Below are 17,912 nucleotides of genomic sequence, written 5' to 3' on the forward strand. Positions count from 1 at the left end.
GGAGGGCAGGGACCATGTGGGTCCTTACAGCACTCACTCTGCGTGAGGCAGGAGCGGAAGGAGCCAGTCAGAGGGTCTGGGAGCTCCCTCCCGCTTCAGAGAAGCTCATAATAAAAGGTCCACGTTGGGTCAGAGGCAAGGGGGTGTCCCTTCCCTGGGCCAGGTGCTTGGTAGAGCAGTGGTCACCGCCTGGTGGTGGGAACCAGAACTGCAGCCCCAGGCGGGAAACTAGAGATTAACACACCTTTGGGGTCCCCAAGGCAGTGGGGTTCCCAGGCCCCAGGCGACAAAGGGGTTAGGACCTGGGGGCTGCAGGGGGGAATGCGTGGGACCTAGGCTCCATATCCCCCAGTCCCGACCACTGTACCGGGTGCCCAGTTCACCCAGGAACCTACTCAGCCCCTCCAGGGCAGGGACTCCGCCCACTTCCACCTGAGGCTCCGGCAGGGAGGGAGGGTCCTTGGTCCTCGGAGGCAGGCGCAGTCCAGTGCCCCGCCACATTCTGCATTACCCAGGTCTTCAGTCCCTAGGGGCCACGGGGAGTAGACATTTACTGGACTCAGCCTAGTGTGTCGTCGATGGAGAACCGAGGCCGGCAACTCCTAGAAGCCTGTGGGACCCTCGGGATTCCTGCCGCAAGCACATCAGGCTGCAGAGGAGGAAGGTCTTCCCTCTCTATTATGGAGCCCCCTCCCCGTGAGGGTGGGTGTTAGGGGTTTCCCTGGTGCCAGGCGCCCAGAGCTCCAGACCTGTGCCGTCCGTCCTGGGGATGGCCTGGCCCTGCCGACCCTGGGACCCTCGAAACACCAGCCCACCAGTCCGGCATCTCGCCCCTCCTGACGCTGTGCTCCCAGGACCTGTGGCTGTAAGATCGGAGCCGAGCTGGGACGGCGCGAACAGAGCCGAAAAGTCCGGCGCTGGCGCACAGACACGGCCGCTTCTCCCGCTTCCAGACTTGTGGGTGTGTCCCCTGGCCCGAGGGGCGTCTCCAGCTAACGGCACCCTGGAGCCGCCAGCCAATCAGAGCTGCCTCCCGCCGGCACCGCCCCCCGCTTGGCGCTGCGGCCAATCGGAGCGCCCGCCCGCACGCCCACCCACCCGCCGTCCCCAGTCGCAGAGCTAGAGGCGGAGGGGCGCCCCCGGAGTCGTGCGGCGGCGGCGGCGGCAGTGCTGGCAACCATGGAGAAGATCCCGGCTCTGGGCCTGGGCACCTGGAAGGTGAGGTGGCCTCACGACCTGGGGGAGGGAGGGCCTTTCCCGTCCGCGGCGCTCCGGGACGCGGAGGGGACCCCCAGGACTGCCTGCCTCGGCGCCACCGCCCCTGTTTGAACGGGGAGGTTCTCCGGAAATGCTGGCGGTGCCTGGGGCGTTCGGAAGTAAAAGTTCCCGGGAGCCCCGAGGGGACGGTGGTGAGGCTGGGTCAGGGCCGGAGGGCTGGGGTCGGGGCTGGTGGTCGTGGCTGGGAGCAGCAGGTGGTCGGGGCAGTGTCTGGGCCGGAGGGCTGGGGTCTGGCTGGGGTCGGGGCTGGTGGTCGTGGCTGGGAGCAGCCGGTGGTCGGGGCAGGGTCAGGGCCGGAGGGCTGGGGTCTGGCTGGAGTCGTGGCTGGTGGTCGGGCTGGTGGCGCCTCCCCAGAGGCTGGCGGGACTTGTCACCCGCAGGACAGACAAGGAGGTGCCCCCACCGCCAGTGGGGTTTCAGAGGGAAAGCGTGCAGCGCCCAGTGAGAACCAGGCGGGGCACTCGGGGACTTGCTGCACTTTGGCCGCTGTGACTCCTATCCGTGATTTCAGTCAGGCGCTAACCAGGCCTTCCTTGTTTCTTTTGTTTCTGTACACTTTGTCTTCAATAAAGATGTTCATTTGAGAAGTCACTTAAGAAGCTACCAGATGAGTAGGCATTGGAGTCATCAACCCCTGCTCATCAACACAGTATTTAAATCGTGTCTTCTGTGTACTTACCAACTCTTAAAGACCAAGGAGGCAACTCTACTCACTGTGGTTCTCAGCATGTGGCCCTGGATGTGCTTTCGGGAGCTGCTCAGGGGGCTCAGGGGGTTACATGCTCGCACTTTCTTGCCTGCCTCCAGTCCTGCTCTTATGCACTGTCTTCTGCTGGGGGTGGGAGTCCAGGCGAACTGCCTTGCACACGGCGAAGGGAAACCTGCAGAAGCCGTTTCAGAGGCCCAAAGGTTCCTTTTTGTGGTTGTTGGGCTTCAGGTGCACGGACCAGTCTTAGTGACCCCTTCTGGATCCACACGAAGTCTTGCCTGGATTTAGTTATTTCCAGCAGTGTACCGTCACAGATCAAGTATCAGCTGTCGGTTGCTCCGGAAGCGATGCACCCACAACCAATCACAGAAGCTCCATCGTTGACGGCAGCATGTGCATCATCACTGCTGCCTGTTGGGTGGTCAGCTGGGCTCTATGCATCCGGGCCGCTCGCTCAGTGTGTGGGGTTTGGCCGCTCTCACTTGGGACTGTTGGGCTGCTCGTGGCTCAACGCAAGTCTCGACCTCAAGCAGGAGAATCTGGGGTACTCTCGTGGTGATGGCCCAGGCACCAGAGAGCAAGGGGCATCCTGGAGCCTAGGCTTGGAGCTCACATCTCTGCCACAGAAAACACAGGGCAGCTCAGGTCCCAGAGGTGGGGACAGAGCCCATTCTGGGCCTGCGGAATCACATTAAATCTGTAGATCAGTCTGGGAGAACTGGCAACTTGATGATACTAAATCCGGCTTTCTACAAGCCCAGTGTATTTCTGTGTTAATGAATTGTCCTGGATTGAAGGCGTCTCTCTCTCTTCATCTGGTTGTATATACAGCTTGCCCTGTAGAAAGCATACACTTCATTTGATGGAATCATTCCTGATCCTGGACCGTCCGCGATACTATTGGAAGTGAAACTGCTCTGAAATTATGTCTTCAGCTTGTTTGCTGTTGATGCATTGAAAAACAATCATCTCCGAGTGCCTGGCTGGCCCAGTCGCTGGAGCATGCGACTTTTGATCTTGGGGTCGGGAGTTCAAGCCCCCTGTTGGGTGTGGAGCCTTCTTAAAAAAAAAAAAAAGCCTTCTTTGGTATATTCATCACATTTTCAGCCACTTTGCCAAATTGTCTTGTGAGTTCTTTTAATTTGCCTATGAATTCGTTTGGGCTTTCTACATAAATGATCATATCATCTACAAATGATGATCCTTTCATTTCTTTTTTTCTAATCCTTAAGTCCCAAATTGTTTTTTCTGAGTTGCTTCTGGATGGCTAGGACCTCCACTACAGTGACCATTCTTGTTCTGTTCCTGACTTTAAGGGACTGTTTCTGATACTTGGACATTTAGGATGATGTTTGCCCATTTGTTCTTTGGCTTGCTTTTGTTCTTGGTTGTTTTTTTTTTTAATTATATTTATTGTTGTTTTAAATTTTTTTTTTTTAACGTTTATTTATTTTTGAGACAGAGAGAGACAGAGCATGAATGGGGGAGGGGCAGAGAGAGAGGGAGACACAGAATCGGAAACAGGCTCCAGGCTCCGAGCCATCAGCCCAGAGCCCGATGCGGGGCTCGAACTCACGGACCGTGAGATCGTGACCTGGCCGAAGTCGGACGCTCAACCGACTGAGCCACCCAGGCGCCCCGATTTATTGTTGTTTTAAATGTGGACATTCTTTACCAGGTTAAAGAGCTTCATTTTTTCCAAGTTGACTGAGAGTTTAAATCACAAATGGGTGTTGAATTTTATCCAACATTGACTGACATGATTTATTTTTTATTTTTTTTATTATTATTTTTTTAATTTTAGAGAGCACACATGCGGGGGAAGAAGACAGAGGGAGAGGGAGAGAGGATCCCAAGCAGGCTCCACGTTCGGTGCAGAACCCAACACAGGGCTCGAACCCACGACCTTGGGATCATGACCTTAGATGAGCTCCAGAGTTGAATGCTCTACCAACCGGAGCCACCCAAGCACCCCGATGTGATTTCTTTTTTAATCTGTTAATGTGGTGAATTATTATGGATTTTCTAATATCAAGCCACTCTTGGCTCTCTAAGATAAGCTCTGTGGGTGTGGTATGTTAGTTTTTCATATACGTTGTCGCATCCGTTCTGATGTCATTTTGCTTAGGATTTTTGCAACTCTTATTCATGGGTGAGATGAACGCAGGCCTTTCCTTTGAATATTCTTGTCTGCTTTTGACTCCAGGGTTATGCCGGTTTGGTGGAAGGGGTTGGGAGTATGCTCTCTTTTTCTCTTCTCTGAAAGATTTTGTGTTAAATTGGGACGATTACATCCTTGAAATTTTTGCAGAACTCTGTGTGTGTGTTTAATTGTTTCATTTTAGAAATAATTATAGGGGAAGTCAGCTTTTACTTCTTCTTGAGCAAGGTTTTCTAGGGATTTCCCTCATTCTTTTCATTTTTCCCAATTGTCGGCTGAGAGTTACTGGTAGCATTTCCTGAGATTTGGGGTCTCTGTTGTATCTGTATGACCGGTTTTCGGGTTTCCAGTCTTGTGGGAAGATTGTCCACCTTATTAAGGGCTTTCAAAGACCTGGCCTCCGGCTCTGCTGATCTTCTGTGTCATATCTTTACTTGATGTGCGTCCTTGTCTCCAGATTCCCTTTCCTTCTAAGTCCTGGGTGGATCGTTGTCTAACTTCAGGTGGACGCTTCCTTAGCTTCTGGCCCCCCAGAATGTGCTGCTTGTCAGAGGCGGACCATTCTTCTGGCCCGGCGCCTGGGGTCAGGGAGGCTCACGCGAGGGGGTGCCGCGTGGGCTGCAGAGACCTTGGGGATGCTCGTGCCTTGTGTCCCGGGTCCTCCCCAGGCCTCTGCCCCCGCGTCCCATGCCTTTGCTCGCTTGAGCCACCCCGCTCACCGCGAGCGTTTTCTGAACCTCACCTTCTTGAGGGAATCCGTAGTGCCGCTCGGGGCTTGGGGAGGTGCCCCACGTGTGCCGGGTTGTCTTCGTGTGAGCGGACACCCGCTTAACCTTCACACCTGGCCCCCTGGTCTCCTCGGGTAGAGGGTGAGTCTACACCTTCTTGCGTCTCAGTGTCTATCCCGGTTCGCCCCGCGTTTATTTATTCCTTTGCTCGTTCGGGAAGCGCGGCATCTCGCTCGGTTCTTTGCAGGCCCTAAAATACCTATAGGGTTTCCCCCAGGTAAGGAAAGGTGTTGGAACTTAGGTTGCATCTAAATCCTTTCTGCCCCTGACCTTCCCCAATTTTAGCGCTTCCTCGCTCGTGTGTTGTTTGACTCTACATTTTCCAGCGCTGAGGTTGGGATGGCCTGATGTGGGCGGACCGCCTCTGTCACGTTCCTTTTGCAGGCAGCTCCGGGCGAGGTGACGGAGGCAGTGAAAGTGGCGATAGACGCGGGGTTCCGGCACTTTGACTGCGCTTACTTGTACCACAACGAGAGTGAGGTCGGAGCCGGGATCCAGTGCAAGATCAAGGAGGGCGTGGTGACCCGGCAGGACCTGTTTGTCGTCAGTAAGGTAGGACTCGGCGTGCAGGGCGAGCAGGGTGCAGCCCACGCGGGCTGGGTCAGCAGGGTAGCCGAGCGTGGGGAGGGTCTTCTGGTCCCACAGGAGCTGATGACCAGTGCGTACGGGACACTCGTGAGGCTTCGTGCACGCACTGGATGCGGTGCAGGTGCGGGTGTCGGGGACAGCATGACAAGCAGAGGGGACAGCATGGGCAGGGGCCCGAGGCACGGGACAGCACCGGGGGGACGGGGGCCTGGAAGGAGCTCGGTGTTCCTGGATCGGAAAACGTCAGTCAGGAGAAGTGCGGCTGCGGCGGGGACAGGCCAGGTGACGAAGTCACGCCTTTCAGGGGGCTTACTCTTCGCGCACACCGCACAACGGCGCGGGTTCTCAGCTCGGGTTCCGGACGAGCCAGACTTGTGTCAGAGCTGGGTGACTGCAGCAGCCAGAGGGAGCAGGTGTTGGAGCGGGAGGCAGAGGACACTCACAGCCCGGACTCGGACCGCGGGAGCCGGCTCAGGAGGGAGACAGGTGCTCAGGGCCCGGTAGGGGCAGGTCCAGACCGCGGGAGAGTTCCGGAACCCCCCTGCCTTGGACTTTGAAGCAGATTGTTAGGACTCTGAGGCCAGGAGCCACGGGTTGTCATTCCCGCTGTCTCTCATGGCCCGGCCGTCTGTCACAGCCCCACCTCCTGTCACAAACCCCGAGGGACCAGGAGAGTCCCTGGATGACACAGCTCCACCGCGTATAAAACGGGGGTCCGGATTCGATCATCTCCTGAGGAGTTTCCGGGACTAATTTCCACAATTGCAGGACTCAGTGTGGTTTCTGTACATTTGCCCTTCTGTTCCACTTCCGGATGATTTCTGTAAGTCATCAGTGCCTGTGGGGCGAGGGCAGAGGGCTGGTGAGGGCGAGGCGAGGCGAGGTGGGGGACGGGATGGCTCGGTCAGCCCCGTCACCCGGGGCCCGCTGCTCCTGGTGCCCTCTGAGTCCGCAGGGGAAGTGTGTTCACTCTTCCCGCAATTCGGAAAAGTCACGGAAATACAATTGTTTTTATACTCGCTGTTTCGAGAGTACCATTGTTAATGATAATTTTTAGGGTTTTTTTTTTTCTTCTCTTTTGTCATCAGTACGCTATGGTGAGAGTCTGTTTTTATGTCTTTTAATTCTCTTTCTCGTACTTATTTATTTTTGGTTTTTCTCTTGCTGTGACGGAGTCTTTGGATTAGCTTCCGTCACAGTTAGAACTAAATAGTGTAACAGGGGACGTAATGGGAGGGAGAAAATGGCAAATTTTCTACTTCACAGGGGGTGTGGCTGGAAATCTCTAAATCAATACAAGGCAGTGGGTGTTAACTTCCCTAATTTAACCTGCATGATTGGGAGGCCCTGAGAACAGAGGCCCTTGAACGTGGAGGAGACGTCGGTGGGAAGCAACATACAAGTTCTCCAGAGTTGTCCTCCTCTCTGCTTACAGCCGTTTGCTTTGGTCTGGTTCTGGTTGTTTCTTCTGGTCCTGGTGGGTCCAAATAACCAGACTGCCCCCTCCCAAGTGTTTCACAGTGGCGGGAGTCAGGCAGAAGGAGCCCGCTTTTGGAGACCCCTTCCCGAGAGAGTTCCGGAACCATCTGAGGGTGATGTCGCCGCCCCCGCCGTATTCGTTGCCTTCTGGTCCCAGATGCCGTCTGTCTTCCTGCTCCCGGACTTGGGGCACCGAGGGGCAGAAGTTGACGCTGGCTTCCTCCTCCCCCCCGCGCCCCCCATAGCTCTGGTGCACCAGACACGAGAAGTCCTTGGTGAAGGCGGCCTGCACCAAGAGTCTCAAGGCCTTGAAGCTGGATTACCTGGACCTCTACCTCATGCACTGGCCCATGGGCTTCAAGGTACCGTCCGGGAGGCGCAGAGCCCAGGGGCAGCACCTTCCCTCTGGTCAGGCCCGGCGGGGGGTGCGGGGAGCTCTCCCCAGGCCTCCTCAAGGACCCCGTGGGCCCTCGTCCACCCCCGCCTCTGCCCCTCCCAGCCCGGGGAGGAAGACCTGCCCCTGGACCGCAACGGCATGGTGCTGCCCAGCGACACGGACTTCCTGGACACGTGGGAGGTGAGGCGCGTCCCGCCGGCCTCGGGCGAGGTGACGGCGGGTCGTGTGCATGCGTGGGGGGGCGGGGTGCGGTTGTCCCCCGACACACTCGTGTGCGCTGTGAGCGGGAAACCAGCACCTGATCCCGGCCGCCCATCTGCCGCCCTAGTTCCGGCTGGTTCCTCTGCCAGGACGTCAGTTCCAGGGATGACTGAGTCAGACCCCGCCCCCCCACCCCGTTTTAGTCTCGGTGTCGACTTTTTGTTTTTGTTTTTTTTTTAATGTTTATTTATTTTTGAGAGAGAGAGAGAAAACACAAGCGGGGGAGGATCAGAGAGAGAGGGAGACCCAGAACTCGAGGCAGGCTCCGGGCTGTGAGCTGTCAGCACAGGGCCCGATGCGGGGCTCGAACCCAGGAACTGTGAGATCGTGACCTGAGCCGAAGTCGGACGCTTGACCGACTGAGCCACCCAGGCACCCCGGTGTCCACTTGTTTGTTGATGAAAGAGTATCACTTGGTCGTTACAGAAATACGGAAGAGTATGAGAAAGAACATTTAAGAATCCCCCCGTCCGTTACCTGGCCGTAGCTACCGCTGCTGTCGTGTGACTGCGGACCGCTGGGCCTCGAGCATCTCGGAACGAGGTCCGGCAGCCCAGCCAGGCCTGTGTGGGGCTGGAGGCCGAGCGGCAGGTTTCCAGGCCAAAAGGGGGAAGAGACCTGGAATAAAGTAGCGAGCAGCGGCATCGCGGGTGAGGGGTGCAGGTGTGGAAGGCGACAGTGTTCCCGTGGAGCCCCACTGACCTGGCGCGTGTAATTTTGCAAACGGTGTGGGACGGAGGAGGGCCGGTGTGAGGCCTGGGAAGCAGTGAGCTCCCGTTGGAGCCTGCTGAGTCCAGGGAGACGGGCGAGAGAAGGCCTTCGAGCCCAGGCAGAGTCGGCAGGCGCACCAGGCAGGCCACCCTCTCCCTCCCCCCATTTCTCTTAAACAGGGCAGTCGGCAAAACAGATTAGATGAGGGATCTGGGCTGTCAGGACCAGCGTCCAGGGGCCCCAGCGCTTTCTGTCCCACGGCATTGCCCCTCAGGAGAGCTGTGGCTTGGGGTCCGGGCCGCGTGCAGCCCGGGTGAGTCTCGGGTGATGCCGGTGCCTCCAGGCAGTGGCTGGTGCACGCTGACTGGTCCCCGGCCCGTGGCCGCTCAGGACCCAGGACCTACTGTTGACGAGGTGCCCCACGCCAGCCCGACACCTCCTGAAGTTCGCGGCCAGCAGGAGGATGATGGCACGTCACTGCGCTTAGGAAGCGTATACGCTAGGTAGAAAGAGCGGCGAGCGACGGGCATCCCTGCCGAACCCTGTGTCACACATGTTCAGAGGAAGGGGAGAAATAACAGCTGAAGTGTTGAGTGTTGGCCACACTCTAGCCCTGTGCTAAATGCTTTGTGTGTGTTACTTGATGGGATCCTTAAAACAACCCTGTGACATGAACAAGCTCGTCCCCACTTTGCAGATGAGGACACTGAGGCTCAGTGTGGTCACACAACGTGCCCAGGGTCCCCGGCCACTAGAGGTCCTGGGAGCAGAAATGCCTGTGGGGCATCGGGTGGGATATTTAGAGGCCCGGGTGGAGCCGGTTTAGCGACGTGTGCAGAGGAGGGAGGGGCGTGGGCGATGGTGGGGGGAGGGGGAAGCAGAATGACTGTTTGTTGTCTTTAGGCCATGGAGGACCTGGTGGTCACGGGGCTGGTGAGAGCCATCGGGGTGTCAAACTTCAACCACCAGCAGCTCGAGAGGCTTTTGAATAAACCCAACCTGAGGTTCAAGCCACTGACGAACCAGGTGAGGCTTTAACAGATGGAGTTGGCTTTTCAGCCGTCACGTTCCCCCTGGCTACGCTGGAAATGAAACAGGGGGCACAGAGTAGGCATTTTTCTCCCGTGGCTGCAAAAATGGTGACTTAGGGAGCGGTGAGGCAAGTAACGGGTGCCGAGGCCGGAGAGCTTCTGGAAAGGCTTGTTCGATTAGGTGGGGTCCTCGGGAGGTCGGCCACGGGCTGAGCTTGGTCCTCTCCATGCAGAAGTGGTGACACTCCTGTCTCGCCCTCCTCCCTCCCTGACATCGCTGCTCGCGGCTTCCTGGGAAGGCACCTGGGCCCCTCCCCGTCCCTCCACCGGGGGGGCGGGCAGCCGAAAGACCCCAGGTTCACGGACTCTGCCAGGACTTTTGTGCAGAGAGCTGGCTCGTGAGGAGAGGGCTTCACTTGCAGAAAAGGCCTTTTTGCAGTACATTCTTTTACCTAAACATTTGCTCAGGTGTCATGTACATTTAAAAAGTGCACCCATGACAGTAGAGCTCAGTAAATTCTCGTAAACCGAGCCTCACTCTGTGCCTACATCCAGATCGAGAAACAGCACGTGACCAGCACCCGAAGCCCCACCACTCTTCCTCCTGTTGACCACCCCCGACAAAGGGCAGCCCGTGTGCCGATTACTAACAGCGGACACTGGCTCTTGAACTTTATGTAGATAAAGTGACCCATTACGTACTCTTTCCCGTCTGGCTTCTTCCAACATCGCGTCTGTTGGATTCCTCTGCATTCCTGTACGATCGTCCGTCGTTCTGATTTCTGCGTGGGATTCCGCTGGGCACACACACCACACTATCGTTACCCACTCTAGCATCGACGGCCACTTGCATAGTTTCCGCTTGGGGATATTGAGAATAGAGCATCACGTTCCATTTTTTATAAACACGGTGTAGCGTGGATGCAGGAGAGGTTGGGCATCGCTCAGCGAGTTTCCACAGGGGAGCGTGCTGGTCGGCGCCTGGAGCCCAAAGCCCAACAGCCTCTGCCTTCTGGAAGCTCTCCTAGCCGCCTTCCTCAGAGCGGCACCTGTCCCGACGCGAGGCATGCCTTAGCTTCCCTGCTTTATTTATTTATTTATTTAACGTTTTATTTATTTTTGAGACAGGGAGAGACAGAGCATGAACAGGGGAGGGTCAGAGAGAGGGAGACACAGAATCTGAAACAGGCTCCAGGCTCTGAGCCGTCAGCACAGAGCCCGACGCGGGGCTCGAACCCACAGACCGCGAGATCATGACCTGAGCTGAAGTCAGCTGCCCAACCAACTGAGCCACCCAGGCGCCCCTTAGCTTCCCTGCTTTAAACCCTGGCGTGCCTAGAATGTTCATGTGCATGATATACGCCCCTGTTATGTCGGGGTTCCTGTTGAGCAGCACTTTAAGGGGGGGGGGGAGAGCTGTTGCCTCCTCTGTGGGGTGGGAGGGGCCTGAGGGGCTGTTTCCTAATTGGGGTTCTGAGCCCCCAGCAACATCCCCTCAGAAGAGCTTTCCTTGCTATTTCTGGTGGCTGTGCCCAGCACGTTCCTGACCCTCAAGGGCACTGTTTGCAGCTCTTAATTCACTCTAAAGGAGTATTTTCAGCCCACTGATGACCTGGAATTGTACGTGAGGATTTGCAGAACGTGCAGGCAGAAATCCCGCTCTCAAGTTTCTCAAAATGGCCACTGGAGTCCCCTGGAGCACGTGTGTCCCACATGACTCCCCAGCGTCCTCCATGCACCTGCGGAGCCTTGACAGAGGGTTCTCTGGCCGGCTTATTCTGGATGTCGGGGGCGTGTCTGGGAACAAAACAAAGTCAGCCCAGACCCCTGCCTCTGTGGACCTCGCATCAAGCGGCGGGAGACAGACAACAGCCAATAAGTACGATGTGGAAGATGTCAGATGGTGACGCGGGCGAGAGCGGAAAGTAAAGGGTCAGAGGGAGGGCCTCCCGGAGCAGGTGCCAGCCGAGTGTCCAGGCGACGGGGTGTTCCTCCTGCCCGTTCTCAGTGGCTTTTACTTTAGGTGTGGACGCTTGAGCCCCGAGGCGGTCCCGGAGCTCATCGGCGACAGCCGAGACATTAAGAGTGTGCCCTTCCCCCGTGTACGGTGACCTGAATTTTCTCGGTAAGCGGTGCTTCTCCTTGTAGGTCGAGTGCCACCCGTATCTTACCCAGAAGAATCTGATCAACTTTTGCCGATCCAGAGATGTGACCGTGACAGCCTACCGGCCCCTCGGCGGTTCCAGGTGGGGGTGTGTCCGTGGTGGGGGTGGGGGGGGGAGATGCCCCCTCCTGCTGGATTTGGATCCTTAGCGGAGGGCCTAACACAGGCAGGTGTGGGCGGGGCGTGTGGGCTGGGGGAGGGGCCGGCGCCGGCGGTCAGAGGAGGGCAGCAGCCTGGTCTGAGCTCTTGACCAGCACGTCGGGCCCGCTGCTACGCCTTCCGGTCGAGATGGGTCACAGATATCTCCATCTGCACGCGTCCTCTTTCCCCAGAAACCGTGTGCTGTGCGCCCTGCGTCCGTTCACGAGCCCCCACCCGCTCGGCACCCCCAGACCAGACACCCGGCAATCCTGCCTTTCCAGCCCGTCCCCCAGAATCCACTCTGATTCTGCCAGAGAACCCGGGATCTGTCTGTTGATCTCCGTTCTCGCCATCACGGCCCGAGTTAAGTGGGAGTTCTCTCCGGTCATCAGAGCAGCCTGTCCGCTCCGATTTGCCCGGCTCCGATCCGTTGTCCGCGCGGGAGCCGAGGGAGCCGTCTCAGTCTGATCAGGTCACTCTCCTGCTTGAAAATCCTTCGGTTCTGGGCAGGGCCTAGGAGCCCCAGCCGGTCTGGCCTCGGCCTAATTCTGGCCTCGTGTCTTCCCGCAAACAGTGTGCACCCACCACCTGAACCCACGCGGGGCTCCCGGAGTAGAGCGCCGTGTTTCTAGCCTGTGCCTTTGCATAGGTTGGTCTCTTTACCTAGAGATCTTGTTTATATATATATATATATATATTTTAATGGTTTATTTTATATTTGAGAGAGAGACAGAGACAGCGAGCAGGGAAGGAGCAGAGAGAGAGGGAGACACAGAATGTGAAGCAGGCTCCAGGCTCCGAGCTGTCCGCACAGAGTCCGATGCGGGGCTCAAACTCACGAGCAGTGAGATCATGACCTGAGCCGAGGTCGGACGCTTAACCGACTGAGCCACCAGGCGTCCCTCTAGAGATCTTGTTACCATCTTGTGTTTTTAAAGTCTGGCTAACTCTGATTTCTAATGTCCAGTTCAAGTCAGCATCACCTCCTCCAGGAAGCCCTCCTGACTCCCCTTATCGAGGTTTTGTCCATAACCCTCGTTACACTGTCTTGCCATTATTTGCTTTTCAGTCTCCCACTTGTCAGAGCTGCGTGAGTACCGGGGCCGCGTGTAACTTGTGGCTCTCCAACAGCCCCTGGCTCAGGACCTGGACAGACTAGGGGCCCAGGAAGGGCTGAAAGCATTTGACTCTTATGACCTGTGTGTCTCCCGTGGGAAGTGGGGTACATGTGTTTGAACTTCGTAGCGGCTGGGGAGCTGCTGAAAGGCGGGGTCCTGTTCTGTGGCTGAACTTGGGGCACTTTAGCCACAGTGGGTGGCAGGGGCCAAAGCAATGGCTCTCCAGGGTGACCAGGGCCTGTCCCTGCTGAACAGCCCCTGAGGGATAGTGCCATGGCCACAGCCTTCCAGTTCTCTGCACTGAAGCTTCCCCTTGTGTTTTGGTATTTGAGTTGAACTGTTCTGAAATTACCGTCGTGAATATCGACAATTATTTACCAGCAGCGCTAGAGGCCCCGCCCCAGGCCCCGCAGTAAGAGCTCAGAAGTCAGCCCTACCTGCCCCGGGCCTCTCCAAAGCGCGGAGAACGCGTTGCCTCCTACGCTCTCACGTTGCCCCCTGGCTCTGGAGAAAACACCAAATGTCCATGGAAAAGCAGCGTGCCCAGCTGTCCCCACCGAAATGTCTTCTCTAGATGGTGGGATGCGGGTGATGAGCTCCTATACATCATTTGAATTGCCTACCCGGAGCAAGTATTGTGATCAGACAAAAATAAACCTAGGTCTTGGTTTTCGAGGAGGTATTGTGTGTCTGAAAGCAGGAGGCACCCAGCCTTGTCCCCCCTGAACCCTGCCCTGTCCTGCTCTCTCTAGGGAGGGGGTGGCCCTCCTGGATGACCCCGTGATTCAGAGGATTGCACAGAAGTACAACAGGTCTCCCGCCCAGGTAGGAGGGGCTACCCGCAGGCTGTGAGGGGGTCTCCCCGCTTCCTCTCGGAGCCGGGGACCGGACGGAGGAAGGGTTTGCTCACTCTGGCCCCAAGCTTCCAATTCACCAGCACAGGGGGCGCCTGCTCCCACCCACTAAGGCTGCGAGGCCCGTGGGCGGGACTCCAAATGTGGGGCCCCCCGGCTGAGTGGAACAGAAGAGACTTCCTTGCTCTCATGTCCAGTGTTTGGGGGCTGGGCGTCTCCGTGAACTGTCATTAAGGCGTTGGCAAGTCCTCTGAGCTTTTCCATGGACCAGTCGTGGCCAGTACACGCATTGGAGGAACTGTGCAGAAAATGCCAGTTGGGGTTCTGAGGGACTTTGGGACAGAAGAGCCTGTAATAAAAGTTCCGGCTGTCCTGACTTTGGGACTTTGCACAGTAAAGTGTGAATCTGTGATTCCCCTTGTCTGATACGAGACCTTTTTTCTGCAGATTGTGGTCCGATTTCAGATCCAGAGGAATGTGATTGTGATCCCCAAATCTGTCACCCCAACACGGATCCGTGAGAATATCCAGGAAAGGGTTCTTCTTTTATTCGGAGGGTTTGGGATCACACGGTAGTCAGCTGGGGGTCTGACCACCGCACAAGCAGGCCCTGTGTGGCTTTGCCGCAGCAGAGGGGCCGGGTGGAGCTGCGGCCACAGCACGAGGAACCCCAGAGTGTGACAGGCACGAACCCAGCCCGGGAGCCGGCGAACAGGAGGTCCCGAACAGCCGGGGTGCCGGCCAGAGGCTCGTAGGGCTGTGCCCCCGAGCCGGGTGCCCGCTCCCCAGGTCTCAGGACCGCTGCGCCCGGCTGCCCAGACCCAGATTCGTGGGGCCCTTCCAGAACCGAAGGCCGCCCTCCAGTCAGAGCCTCTGCTGACACCGAGCCCTTGGTTTCTGCTAGACCGGGTGGAGGGTCTCCTGTGGGTAGAGGCCGGGCCCAGCCGGTCCCCTCCCGGCAGTCGCTGCACCCTCCCTCCCGGCTTCTCAGCTGGGGACCGGGGCTGGCTCTCCTGGGAGAACAGATCGTGTTTCAGGAATGGGGGTCATAGTCCTCACGGGTATTAGGAGCAAAGGGGGTGCAGCTTAGAATTCTGCTTTATGAGGAAAGAAACAAGAATTACACTGTGTTATGGCTACCGTCAGAGCCAGTGGTCCCGGGGACCCAGTGTCCGAGCTGGGAGGGCGTGGGGCACGAATGTTTTTGGGTTTTCACTTTCATTTGGTTTTGGAGGGGTTTTTTGGTGTTTTTCATTTTGGGGGGGGGGGTTCTTTTTTTGTGTTTTTTGTTTTGTTTTGTTTTTGAGCGACGGGAAAAATTCTTTGCTCACCTCCCACCTCTTGATTCCGGCTCGTCCCTTATTCCCCTCGGGGCGGGGGGGGGGGGACTGCAGTACACGTCCTGTCTTTGCGGGGGCTCTCACCCAGCCCGGGGCAGCCAGCGTCAGGCACAGGGTCACAGCCGCGGTTCACGGAGGAAGGCTGACGATCCGGGGAAGTTGCAGGTGCCGCGTGCAGTGTTTCTTCCGCATCTTGTGTCCCCGGCAGGTCTGGTGCAGCGCTTTGCAGGCGACGTGTGCTCAACGAGATGGTCACTGGACTGACTTCACCGTGAACGTTTTGTTTTGGGTGCAGGTGTTTGACTTTGAATTATCAGAAAGGGACATGAACGACATCCTCGACCTGGACAGGAATTTCCGAATGTGCACCTTGCCCACGTAAATACGTCTCCTTTACCTCCGTTCCAGGGGGAGGGAACAGTATTCGGGTTGAGGCGATTCCGAATAGGTGTTGATCGTATGCATCTTAGGTTAATTAAACCTTCTCATAAGGCTTTCCCCTCGGAGGATGGGCCTCTGAATGAGTCCCAAGACTAACTGAATACATCGGGAGCTTGAAAACACACAGCTGTGTCTTTTAGAAGGTTTCTCTTAAACGTAATAAACATTTCATTTTGATTTGTTTTCCTGTTTTTCAGAGCTAAAAACCACAAGGACTATCCTTTCAACATAGAATACTGAGCACGGCCTCCCTCTTCCCCCCCGGCCCGGCCCAACGGGTCCATGAGGCCCGAGCCGAGGCAGGGCTCTGCCAGGGAGGTGGGGGCGACCGGCTTTGACTTGGGCGGATTCCTGCCTGGAACAGAGCTGCGCTCCCTGAGAGGTCCACACAGTTCCGGTGGTGGGTGACGGGAAGGGAGCCGCCCTGGGAGCGGTGCTCGCTCTCTGTGGAGAACCCCCCAGTCCTACGGCTCCTTTGAGCACAGTGTGACAGGATTTTGACCAGACAGGCTGTGTGGCGGGCCTCTACCCTCGGAAAAAAGGTTGTATCATGGAAATATTTAAATACAGGATTTGAGACCATAGCACGAGTCTCTACATGTGTCACCCAGCCCCGCTTGAGACCCTGGGCCGGCCTCCCGCCATCTGTGTGGCTCTGTTCCCTCAATCCCCCCAGATGATTTTAAAGCAAAATCTTTACGTTCACACGTGTAGAGACAAGCTGGGTGAAGGCGGGAGAGGGTCTCAGTTCAACACAGAGACTTTTCTTACTTAAATACGGCTGTGGGGACCCCAAGCAGAGAGGACACGTGGGTCATTGCCCTCCTGCGCTCAGCGTCCGGGGTCCGTCCAGCGGGCTCGCTCAGGGCTGTGTGTGACTCGTGTCCTCTCTGCTCACCGGATGGCACTCGAGCACCATGCTTTGGGCCATTGTCTTAAAAATCTGCTACAAGTTCTTATGTTCCACGAAAAAGGTTCATTTTCATGAATGAATGGCAGGATGTTTCCCTGTTTATGTTAAACGAAAGAAAAGTTCACCATATAGGCTAATAGTGCTTTCTACTAATATTTACCGAATTTTGCTATTTAATGAAGTAATTCTACCGGATTCAGAATGTAAAGAAAACTGAGAAAAGCTCAATTATAACAAGTAAAAATGGCCTAAACTAGCAATATCTAAGAAGAATCCTCTTTCTAGTGGGTCCTTCTAATCTATGCCCATGTCTATGACCCATGTAGATAAACAAATTACATAAAATACGTGATCCATACACATATATAACACACGTGCACGAACACTTCGCAAAACCTGTCCCACAGCACACATGGTCTGTGATTTGATTTTTAAAAGGCATATGCATTATATACTGGATGTACAGTCATGTACCTGTTCACTTAACATTTTGATAAGACAGCAAGTAAATAAATACTGAAGATTTAACTCATAAGCTTTAAAGCTACCGGACTTGAACTGATGATCCGATCTTCCTCCCTCCGCTGCTGATTTCCACATCTTACAGGGTCCTCGGTGTAATTCAAGCCTGGTGGAGACACTTCTGTTTTCTACAGAAACAAGGAATACAGATTTTTATGTCGTGTTTTACGAGAGCCACTTGAAATAGCAAGAGCACCAGCAAGTGTGGCAAAGATGAGGGACACCCGGTCCTAAGTCACTGGGTCAAGGACGTGGTCACGCAATGAGAACTCCTTCAGCTGCAAACCAGCTCCGGTGGCTGGATGGCTCCGTTGAGTCTCCGAGAAACATCAGGAAAGCACCGGGGCGGTCCCTACGGATGAATGTAGGCGAGTAGGCCGGGACCCCAGGAGGGGCCTTAGGCCGCACCCCAGGCCTGACCCTGGGTGGGACCCCAGGCCGCATCCAGGCCTGCCCTGCCTCGGAGGAGTGTCTGGCGGCCCGGCTCCGCGCTGTGCGCCGGATCGACCGCCAGGGGCGCCATTGACCCGCTCGGCGGTGCGTTCGCGGCTCCGGCAGCAGAGGGCGCCGCTGCCGCGCCTGTGGACTTGAGGCTCTCCTCGGGGGTCGCGGGAGAGGCCGCCGACCCCGGCCCGGGACGTCCACGCTCACTCAGCCTCGGCCCGTGGCGCTGCCGAGAGCGCGCACCGCGCGGGGACGCAGGGCCGGCTCTGCGGGTCGGCAGGTGCGCCGGCGCCGGGGCCTCGGGCCGGGAAGGCGAAGCGGGGGCGGCGGGGGCGGCGGGGGCGGCGGGGGCGGCGGGGGCGGCGGGGGCGGCGGGGGCGGCGGGGGCGGCGGGGGGCGGGGCAGCTCTCCCTGAGGCGCGCCCCGCCCATCACCTGGTCCGCGAGCGCCCAGCCGCTTCGGTGAAAGGCCCGGCGCGCCCGCTCCTTGCACGAGCGAACAGCGGTCCGTAGGGCTGCCGTCGGGGTCCTCCGTGCTCCCCACGGCCTCCGTGACAGGGGACAGCACTGCCT

General features: G+C 57.0%; 1 protein-coding gene across 4 annotated transcripts; it reads left to right on the forward strand.

The window, feature by feature from the left end:
* Positions 1 to 1,136: 1,136 nt before the first annotated feature.
* On the forward strand, positions 1,137 to 16,917 carry AKR1E2 (aldo-keto reductase family 1 member E2). 4 transcript variants are annotated; one of them, XM_047066735.1, is made up of 10 exons: positions 1,137 to 1,218; positions 5,321 to 5,488; positions 7,249 to 7,365; positions 7,503 to 7,580; positions 9,276 to 9,398; positions 11,552 to 11,649; positions 13,579 to 13,651; positions 14,128 to 14,211; positions 15,316 to 15,398; positions 15,659 to 16,917. In XM_047066735.1, the coding sequence occupies exons 1-10, from the start codon at positions 1,180 to 1,182 to the stop codon at positions 15,699 to 15,701; spliced, it is 906 nt and encodes a 301-aa protein (XP_046922691.1). In that variant the 5' UTR covers positions 1,137 to 1,179; the 3' UTR covers positions 15,702 to 16,917. The 4 variants fall into 4 exon arrangements, 3 of the variants coding, with proteins under 3 accessions (XP_046922691.1, XP_046922693.1, XP_046922692.1); XM_047066736.1 differs by lacking the exon at positions 1,137 to 1,218 and adding an exon at positions 3,884 to 3,965; XR_006959870.1 differs by lacking the exons at positions 15,316 to 15,398; positions 15,659 to 16,917 and adding an exon at positions 11,900 to 12,180 and having other exon boundaries at positions 14,128 to 14,145.
* The last annotated feature ends 995 nt before the right edge of the window (positions 16,918 to 17,912 follow it).

This window comes from Lynx rufus, unplaced genomic scaffold (genome assembly GCF_022079265.1).
Source record: "Lynx rufus isolate CCGP_SWC_20201006 ecotype Redwood Valley unplaced genomic scaffold, mLynRuf1.p SCAF_7, whole genome shotgun sequence".
NCBI classification, from domain to species: domain Eukaryota; kingdom Metazoa; phylum Chordata; class Mammalia; order Carnivora; family Felidae; genus Lynx; species Lynx rufus.